Here is a 10,553-nt window from a genome sequence, read left to right as displayed (position 1 = left end):
GCATTTCATGTCTGTTCCTTTCTTGTGAATGTCCTCCAGTATTCTTGGGTTTAGCTTTGCCATTTTTTCCCGGTGACAAGGTAGCCAGGGGCCAAACAGCCAACTCATAAAGAAGGAAGTGGTGCTTTTCCCTCTTGCTTATTAATTTATGAAGTTCTATACATTCTGACATTTCTTTTTTTAAAAAATATTTTATTTATTTATTTGACACAGAGAGAGAGAGAGACATCACAAGTAGAGCAGCAGGCAGAGAGAGAGGAGGAATCAGGCTCCCCGCGGAGCAGAGAGCCCAATGGGGGGCTCGATCCCAGGACCCTGGGATCATGACCTGAGCCGAAGGCAGCAGCTTAACCCACTGAGCCACCCAGGAGCCCCCATTCTGACATTTCTTATATTAAGTTTTCATTTTGCCACTTTGGGCTGAATCCTTGTTTCCTGGTGTCCTGTATTTGGCATTAATATTTTTATTTCTTGGTGATCTCTGTAATGCTAACACAAATTCGTAGACACATACTCAGGGTAAGGCTTTCCTGCATCTAGAATTGGTGATATGAGGCCAGGGTCAAAATCAGCAGCACTACAGGAGGGTGAGTCACTGAATCTCGAGGTGAGGGCACACTGCCTTGAAGCAGGCTGGTTTGCCAGTAGAGCTGGGGACCTGCATGAGTCCTGATGCTCCATCCTGTTGGGTGGCAAGTGAGACTGTCTGAGGAGCCTGGGGTAGAGCCCCTCACGTACCGTGACGCTGGGTGCAGAGACGCTCTCTCTGTTGTCTTCAGTCTGGGCTTTGCCTTGGTGAATGTTCAAATTCCCCTAAGACTTAACATTCTCCCGATGAGAAACCTGAGTAGATGTGTACGTGCGTTTTGTGCCAGCCTTCCTTGTCTCCCTTCTTACTGACCTGTCAGAGGACGCCTGCCTCTGTCCGCGGGATGGTTCTCCCCCGGGGAAGCGGACAACGGACAGCATGCCATTCTCTTCTTTCTTCCCTTACCCAGAGTAGCTTTGAAGCCTCCTGATACCACGTAGCACGTATTACTCTGCCGAAACCCAGACCCTCCAGTGTTTACGTGCATTGTTATCCCCGTGATTCCCTAGTCATGTTTCACGGGGGATAGAATGTTTCACTGAACCGTCAGGGTTTGTTTCTACACAGCAGAGTGTAGTGGGAGCTGAGAGAAGCCGGTGTCGATGCAGAAGCCCTACCCGTGGGAGGACCTGGGCGCCGGGTCTGGAACAGCGTCGGGCGTCCTCACTGGGACGCTGCTGCTGATTTATGTGTCTCCTCTGACCGAGAGCCCACTCTGCCCGGTTGACTTTCACCTTTAACTACAATTACAAGAAGAGTTGGAGTCATCCGTACACTTGGGGGTCAAGTGGGGAGCAAGAAAGACGGCGGTCGGGGTGTCCACCATTGGTGTCTCCTGAGGAGGGGATCCTGCCCTTCACAGTGACTTCTGTGTGTAGCAAAGGCGGGCGCCACGGTGGCGAAGAAAGACCCGGGACCCAAACGGGGAGCTGTGCAAGGTACCTGTTTCCTCGGGGTCACGCTTACGCACGCTCTGCTCTTCTGTCCAGCAAATGTTTATCGAGCCCCTGCTTCGACCCAGTGCTTTCCTGGGCATTTATGCTCATATTCTCCTCTTCTCATGGAGTCACATTCTAGGAGGAGAGGCAAAACCCTCAAGTAAATACATGGGCAAGATGATTTCATGCAGGGGAGCGCGATCCAGAGAGGAAAGCAGGGTGGTGTGATGGGGACTGTTTGCTGCTTTGACTGTGAGCTCAGGACAGGTCCTGGGGGTTGAGGAGGTTGGGTTCAGGCCCTGAGTCTGAGCATTTCTGGCAGAGAGAGCAGCACAGGCAGAGGGACTGAAACGAGGATGCACCAGACATCCTCAAAGGACAAGCAGTCCTCGTGGCTGGGCATGGTGAATCAGAGGAAGGAGGCTGTTTGCAGATAGAGAGGTCCGCAGGAATCTGGGTTCCATTCTTACTGGGAAGGCTTTGGAAGGTCTTAAGCAGGAGCACACCATCGATTGGGATTTCTGAGAACCCCCGTGCTACCTGCAGAGAATGGGTTATAGGAACAGGAGTGGAGCAGGGAGCCAGGCTTGCCTGTTCCATCTTGCCCAGGTGGGAGGCCATGGGGAACTGCATCAGGAGAGGATGTAAGTCCCATTCTTTCCGTAGTCAGGTGGCCGGCCAGTCTGTCCCCCTCATCTCCATCACACAGCCCAGACGGTGTCACTCACCAGCTTTTCTTGTTCTCCAAGAGATCAAGAGATTGGCACAGGCAATCAATAAGCCATGTACCACATTGGCTCATACTTTTGTTTCCAGATCAGGAGTTATGTTTTCCTTATGTTTCATCTCCAGGATCCCATTTAGGTCCTGACCTCACAGTAGAAACCCAGAGCACCCCAACTCTGGCTATTTGAGCCAAGCCAGCCCCAAAACTTCATCCCCTGCACGGCACTGATCCCCTCCCTTGGATGCCCCACTCTGGAGCCAGAAGCACGTTCAGTGGGCACCTCTCCTGGGTGCCGATGTAGTTTGGGGCTGATGGCTTGCCCGTTTCTAGCAGAACACATGTGATCAGGTGAGCAGCCTCTCTTTCACATGGTTCTAAATGTTCTTACTTGGATTTTGCTTAAAGAAAAAAAAAAAAACAACACCAAACTATCAACACATTTTTCCCTTTTCATACTTCACCAAAGAGGAAAAAAGGTAGCAGGATAAACTCCCACGATTTTTCCTGTGGTGACTCAGCACAAATATGACAGATCACAGAAGGGATCCTTACTGGCAGCTGTCAGTGTCATCTGAAATGAATTAGAGCTTCCCCCTTCCCTGCAATACCGAGCTCTGAGAGAGACACGGGAGGTTGCTCCCACTGCTCACAGACCTGGCGGTCCACCGCTCAGCTCTGCTGGGGATCACGGGTGCTTCTAGGGCAAACTGAGCCCAGCTTGGGTGTTGGGGAAACATCAGCCCACCTCGCTTTGCTCAGCACAGTCGTGTGTGTTGTGCAAACAGGCTGCATTTTCTTGGTCTCGAACAGGCCGTTGGTCTCTTGGGCGGCAGCTGATTTGGCCGAGCAGGAGTTGGGACCTCGACGTCTGGGGTGTGCAAACGAGGGCGTTCACATTGTAGGATGGCTGGGTTACCAGTAGTCATCCCGTAATTCGAGATAACCCACCACATGACTAAAGAGACATCTGGAAACCCATGCGTGTGCTTACGGAAAACTCTCCTCCGGGTACCGCTGGTCCGCGTTTGTATGATGGCTTCCCTTTGGGCTGTTTTCCCGCCATTGTGGTAAATATTTCTGCATTTGAAGCGAGTGACTCAGGAGAGAGCAGAAAACCTGTTGTTATTGCCAATAATTCTCTTTTGCAAAATGTAGGAAGATTGAATTCTGCCCAGACGCTCTCCAGCTTTAAAACCGAACTTCCAGCCCCTTCCCCCACCCCCACCCGCTCTCGCAGGCTCCCGCAGGCTGCGCGTTTTGTCCCCCGTCTCGCCCCGTCCGCAGCCTGACTCGCCGCTCTTGTCCTCCTTCCTCCCGCTTTTTCTTTCTCTCCTCTCACGGTCTAAAGATGCCCTCGGCCACCAGCCACAGCCGAAGCGGCAGCGGCAGCAAGTCGTCCGGACCGCCACCCCCGTCGGGTTCCTCCGGGAGTGAGGCGGGGGCCGGGGCAGCTGCGCCGGCTTCCCAGCACCCCGCAACTGGCACCGGTGCTGTCCAGACCGAAGCCATGAAGCAGATCCTCGGGGTAATCGACAAGAAACTTCGGAACCTGGAGAAGAAAAAGGGCAAGCTTGATGATTACCAGGAACGAATGAACAAAGGGGAAAGGCTTAATCAAGATCAGCTGGATGCCGTATCTAAGTACCAGGAAGTCACAAATAACTTGGAGTTTGCGAAAGAATTACAGAGGAGTTTCATGGCATTAAGTCAAGATATTCAGAAAACAATAAAGAAGACAGCGCGTCGGGAGCAGCTTATGAGAGAAGAAGCCGAACAAAAACGTTTAAAAACTGTACTTGAGCTCCAGTATGTTTTGGACAAATTGGGAGATGATGAGGTGAGAACTGACCTGAAGCAAGGTTTGAATGGAGTGCCAATATTGTCTGAAGAGGAATTGTCATTGTTGGATGAATTCTACAAATTAGCAGACCCTGAACGGGACATGAGCTTAAGGTTGAATGAGCAGTATGAACATGCTTCCATTCACCTATGGGACTTGCTGGAAGGAAAGGAAAAATCTGTATGTGGAACAACCTATAAAGCTCTAAAGGAAATTGTTGAGCGTGTTTTCCAGTCAAACTACTTTGACAGCACCCACAACCGCCAGAATGGGCTGTGTGAGGAAGAAGAGGCAGCTTCAGCACCTACAGCTGAAGACCAGGTAGCTGAAGCTGAACCTGAGCCAGCAGAAGAATACACTGAACAAAGTGAAGTTGAATCAACAGAGTATGTAAATAGACAATTTATGGCAGAAACACAGTTCAGCAGTGGTGAAAAGGAGCAGGTAGATGAGTGGACAGTCGAAACAGTTGAGGTGGTAAATTCACTCCAGCAGCAACCTCAGGCTGCATCTCCTTCAGTGCCAGAGCCCCACTCTTTGACTCCAGTGGCTCAGGCAGATCCCGTTGTGAGAAGACAGCGAGTCCAAGACCTTATGGCGCAAATGCAGGGGCCCTATAATTTCATACAGGATTCAATGCTGGATTTTGAAAACCAGACTCTTGATCCTGCCATTGTATCTGCACAGCCTATGAATCCGACACAAAACATGGACATGCCCCAGCTGGTTTGCCCTCCGGTTCATTCTGAATCTAGACTTGCTCAGCCTAATCAAGTTCTGGTACAACCAGAAGCTACACAGGTTCCTTTGGTTTCATCCACAAGTGAAGGGTACACAGCACCTCAACCCTTGTACCAGCCTTCTCACGCTACAGAGCAGCGACCACAAAAGGAACCAACTGACCAGATTCAGGCAACAATCTCCTTAAATACAGACCAGACTACAGCATCATCTTCCCTTCTGGCTGCTTCTCAGCCTCAGGTGTTCCAGGCTGGGACAAGCAAACCATTACATAGCAGTGGAATCAATGTAAATGCAGCTCCATTCCAATCCATGCAAACGGTGTTCAATATGAATGCCCCAGTTCCTCCTGTTAATGAACCAGAAACTTTGAAAGAGCAAAATCAGTACCAGCCCAGTTACAACCAGAGCTTTTCTAGTCAGCCTCACCAAGTAGAACAAACAGACCTTCAGCAAGAACAGCTTCAAACAGTGGTTGGCACCTACCATGGTTCCCAGGACCAGCCTCATCAGGTGACTGGTAACCACCAGCAGCCTCCCCAGCAGAACACTGGATTTCCACGTAGCAGTCAGCCGTATTACAACAGTCGTGGTGTGTCTCGTGGTGGTTCCCGTGGTGCTAGAGGCTTGATGAATGGATATAGGGGCCCTGCCAATGGATTCAGAGGAGGATATGATGGTTACCGCCCTTCATTCTCTAACACTCCAAACAGTGGTTACACACAATCTCAGTTCAGTGCTCCCCGGGACTACTCTGGCTATCAGCGGGATGGATATCAGCAGAATTTCAAGCGAGGATCTGAGCAGAGTGGACCACGGGGAGCCCCACGAGGTCGTGGAGGGCCCCCAAGACCCAACAGAGGGATGCCGCAAATGAACACTCAGCAAGTGAATTAATCTGATTCACAGGATTATGTTTAAACGCCAAAAACACACTGGCCAGTGTACCATAATATGTTACCAGAAGAGTTATTATCTATTTGTTCTCCCTTTCAGGAAACTTATTGTAAAGGGACTGTTTTCATCCCATAAAGACAGGACTACAATTGTCAGCTTCATATTACCTGGATATGGAAGGAAACTATTTTTATTCTGCATGTTCTGTCCTAAGCGTCATCTTGAGTCTTGCACATGATACTCAGATTCCTCACCCTTGCTTAGGAGTAAAACATAATACACTTTACAGGGTGATATCTCCATAGTTATTTGAAGTGGCTTGGAAAAAGCAAGATTGACTTTTGACATTGGACAAAATCTATAAATCAGCCCTAGAGTTATTCAGTGGTAACTGACAAAACTAAAATATTTCCCTTCGAGGAGGAGTGGAGTGTGGTTTGGCAGAACAACTGCATTTCACAGCTTTTCCAGTTAAATTGGAGCACTGAACGTTAGATGCATACCAAATTATGCATGGGCCCTTAATATAAAAGGCTGGCTACCAGCTTTGACACAGCACTATTCATCCTCTGGCCAAACGACTGTGGTTAAAAACACATGTAAATTGCTTTTTAACAGCTGATACTGTATAAGACAAAGCCAAAATGCAAAATTAGGCTTTGATTGGCACTTTTTGAAAAATATGCAACAAATACGGGATGTAATCTGGATGGCCGCTTCTGTACTTAATGTGAAGTATTTAGATACCTTTTTGAACACTTAACAGTTTCTTCGACAATGACTTTTGTAAGGATTGGTACTATATATCATTCCTTATAATGTACATTGTCTGTCACTAATCCTTGAATCTTGCTGTATTGTCACCTAAATTGGTATAGGTACTGATGAAAATATCTAATGGATAATCATAACACTCTTGGTCACATGTTTTTCCTGCAGCCTGAAGGTTTTCAAAAGAAAAATAGCAAATGCCTGCTGCTACCACCCTTTTAAATTGCTATCTTTTGCAAAGCACCAGTATGTGTTTTAGATTGATTTCCCTATTTTAGGGAAATGACAGACAGTAGTCTCAGTTCTGATGGTATAAGCAAAACAAATAAAACATGTTTATAAAAGTTGTATCTTGAAACACTGGTGTTCAACAGCTAGCAGCTTATGTGGTTCACCCCATGCACTGTTAGTGTTTCAAATTTTATGGTTATCTCCAGCAGCTATTTCTATAGTTGCATTTATCTTTTGTCTAACCCTAATTGAATTACCTTTTTCTCATGGAGGCATTTATATTCAAAGTGGTGATTCCTTCACTTAGATGCATAGGGAGAGTCACAAGTTTGATGGAGATGACAGCTTAGTAATTTATGTACTGTTGGAATTTGTGCTAGCAGTTTGAGCACTAGTTCTGTGTGCCTATGAACTTAATGCTGCTTGTCATATCCCACCTTGACTTCATGGAGAATTAATCCCATCTATTCAGCAAAGGCTACTAATACTAAGTGAATGGTATTTTCTGTGCAGAAATTGAATTTTGTTTTATTAGCCTTTAGCTAAGGAGTTTTTCCAGTAGGTGCTCAGCTACTAAAGAAAAACAAACAAGACACAAAACTATTCTCAAACATTCATTATTAGACAACTGGAGTTTTTGCTGGTTTTGTAACCTACTAAAATGGATAGGCTGTTGAACATTCCACATAAAAAAGTTTTTTGTAGGGTGGTGGGGAAGGGGGCATATCTTCAATGTTTATTTTAAAATAAAATAAGTTCTTGACTTAAAAAAAAAAAAAAAAACAAAAACAAAAAAACCCGAACTTCCAGGGAGAACATCATTTTTGTTCTCTTTCACTTCCTGTGTTTAAATCATCCAGAATCCATTCACACTTCGTGGTGTCCTCTGGCTCAGTCTCTCCAAATGCCTTGGAGACTGGCTGTGTGAGCGGCGTGGATGAGGGTGGGAAGAGGCTTCAGCAGGCACAGAGGACCTGTCATTTTGGAGGTGACTCCCCAGGGTTTAAAATAAGCGATTGTGTGATAGAGAGTAACTGCTCTCATCCCTGGTATGAAAGACAAAACCAGTTGGACTTTTTAATGTAATTGATATAGGATCTTAAAAACTCCTGTTTTTTTCTTTTACTGTATGTTTTCAAACTGCGTTTTGGGGGAAAGGGCAACAGAGATGCCCCACCTGCTTCCGCCTCCCTGGGACGACTTGGCCCCAGTCCTTTCTTTCTCGGTGAATGGGGAGGCGGGGAGGAGGGAGGGCCACACCTTATCAGTCTTCCCACCCGGGTTTTGTTTTGTGCTATGTGGGCCCAGCACCCAGGATTGTGTGCATGGAAAGTCCCACTCTGATAGTGTGCCCCTCCATGCTCCACATGGACCGAATGTCCAGAACTGGGCTGGGTCCTGGAGGGACAAGCCATTGTCATCACGGATAGGTACAGGGGAGACTGCTGCTCCCACAGACAGCACCCCGCCAGCCCCCGACCAGGAGCTATTTGGTAAGAGGCGGGGTTGGTGTTTCCAGGGATGAGGGACGGAACCCACACGCATCCCGTCTGTTCTCGGGGCAGGGCTGCGGCCGGCTCCCGCCGCGGGTGGGCTATACTGGTCTACCATGGCAGTTCTCATCCTGAGCGCTGGCTAATGCTTGCTGTGAATTGAATCACAGGGAAGAAACACCCATTTGAGGTGTGAGCCAGTTGATTTACACAGTAGGTGAGGAGAAATCCCTCTGGGCCGCGTGGAGGTTGAGTGGAGCAGTTTCCTGTGGTGTCCCAGCTCTCCGCTGGCCGTGCCAGGACCCGCGGCATTGACTGGGGGCTGGGCTGGGGGCCGGCCCAGAGCAGGGTGCAGACACCTCCACTGGGGGCTCGTGCGTAAGTAACTGTGCTCTCCAGAGCCCCATTCCAGGGCAGCCTCTTGTCCCACAGTGAATAGGGAGCCCTGTCTTGGAGAATAACACAATGACCTTCATAACAGCTCCATGGGGAAAGCATTGCAGGTTGGATTGGGCTGTGAGGCCTTCCGGGATAAAGCATGTGCTAAAGAGGGGGACCACTCCCTCAGGGCACTTGCAGGGGATGCAGCACGCACAGAGCAGACAGGGCCCTTGCCAGGTCCCGGGGGACATCCCCAGTGCTGGGAGCTGCCCTGACCACCGCCCAGCCCCATTTGGGGACCATGACCTAAGAGAGGAGGGGAGCCTGCCCCGCTGGGAGGAGACCTCTGACCTGAGACAGCCACACACTGTCCTCTCCCTGTCCACAGTCAGCAGAGCCCTAGCCCAGGCCAGACCACTGCCCTTGGCCTCTGCTGAGCTGCTCCCTTCACGTGGCCTCCAGACAGGCTCTGTCTCGAGCCATGAAACCCGTGGTCCTCATAAGACATGTGAAACTGGGGACCTGCCTATTGCTGTCCTTTATTTTCTGGAAATAAGTATGGAAGAAAACACTGTAGAGACTGGGGAGTGAGTCAGGAGGACAGAGAACATGCTCCATGCGAGGTGGGCCTGGCACAGGCCATGTTCCCACAAGAGACACCGTGCTTGGACGGGGCTGTGCCTGCCGGCTGGCCACCATGGCCACTGTGGTGGCGGCTCTGCTGGGGGAGGGGATCCAGGTGCCAATGCAGGTAAGCGTGTCCGCTCCCTCCGTCCATGAGGCAGCCTCACGGCAGGATGGCAGGAACGTGTGTTTCCGACACGGGAGGGGCCGGGCCACACACGGGCGGAGTCCGAGCCCCGGGTGTCCTGTCTGCCCATCGCCACCGTCGCCGTGCCCTGTCCAGCCACACTGCACCGCCTCGGCCTCTGGTCGTCCCCCAGAGCACGGGGCCACATATCCGTGCTGTGGAGTCACACGCAGGTGCTTCAGACTCCGGAGAAGCAGACAGATGCCGAGCAGGGCTGTCAGGAGATTCTGGACATTCTTAGAAATGACATGTCCATTTCATCAAATGCGTGATGAAAATTCCTTTAAAAAGAAATAACCCACAGTTTAAACGAGACCTGAGAAGAGTGTAGATCAGCGCTTTGTGGCCTGAGTCCAGCGACACCTCCCTGGCTGGCGTCAGAGCCCAGGACGTGTCCTTTCAGAGTCTCCCGTCCCGGAATGACAACACGCGGCCCCCCATGGAAGTAAGACATCCCGCACATTCCATGATCCCCTCTCTCTCTCCCACACTGTAAGTCACCATCAGAAGTCCCGTCAAACAAATCCTGAGGGTCCCATCGACCCCCGGCCCCCTTGGCACCTTTCCATGTGTTTGCGTGGATACATGAACCGAGGTCAATATTTTAGCACAGATGGGATTGATTATACATATATTTTTGCAACTTGCTTTTTAAACCTCGTGTGCCTTGGAGCATATGCATTATCAGAACGCACAGGTGCACTCACTTGAGAAAAACCGCATAAGGTCCTCCAGACTGGGTGTTGGGCTCGTTTGTTTAACTCATATCGATGACATGTAGGTTGTTGCCTTTGTCATCCCTCGCTACAACTGATGCCTTTCCACACCCTGCTGAACTCATAAATTGCCTTGGAAAACAGACTTCACTCATTTAAATGCCCCCCGAGACTGTGCTCCTTCTAGGCAGTCTTTCCAGTACTTGTTTTTTTCAGCCCTTTGAATTTCTGACCATCTGGTAATTAGAGCATATTTTTAAAATCTTTACTTCCCTGATAACTAATAATATTGAAAGTGTCGTGTTTTATGTGGGCTATTTGTACCTCTGCATAGATGAATGTATTTTGGGGGGTGGTTTGGCTTTTTTATTGATTCCTAGGAGCTCTTTATATATGCTAGACATTAATTCCTTATTTT

General features: G+C 49.2%; 1 protein-coding gene across 1 annotated transcript; it reads left to right on the top strand.

Moving 5' to 3' along the window:
* Nucleotides 1-3,544: 3,544 nt before the first annotated feature.
* LOC123927138 (caprin-1-like) lies at nucleotides 3,545-6,861 on the top strand. The gene has a single exon (XM_045981658.1). The coding sequence runs from the start codon at nucleotides 3,603-3,605 to the stop codon at nucleotides 5,730-5,732; it is 2,130 nt and encodes a 709-aa protein (XP_045837614.1). The 5' UTR covers nucleotides 3,545-3,602; the 3' UTR covers nucleotides 5,733-6,861.
* The last annotated feature ends 3,692 nt before the right edge of the window (nucleotides 6,862-10,553 follow it).

Source organism: Meles meles, chromosome 16 (genome assembly GCF_922984935.1).
Source record: "Meles meles chromosome 16, mMelMel3.1 paternal haplotype, whole genome shotgun sequence".
NCBI classification, from domain to species: domain Eukaryota; kingdom Metazoa; phylum Chordata; class Mammalia; order Carnivora; family Mustelidae; genus Meles; species Meles meles.
Note: the sequence above shows the minus strand (reverse complement) of the source record. Positions and strands in the feature narration are given on the sequence as shown.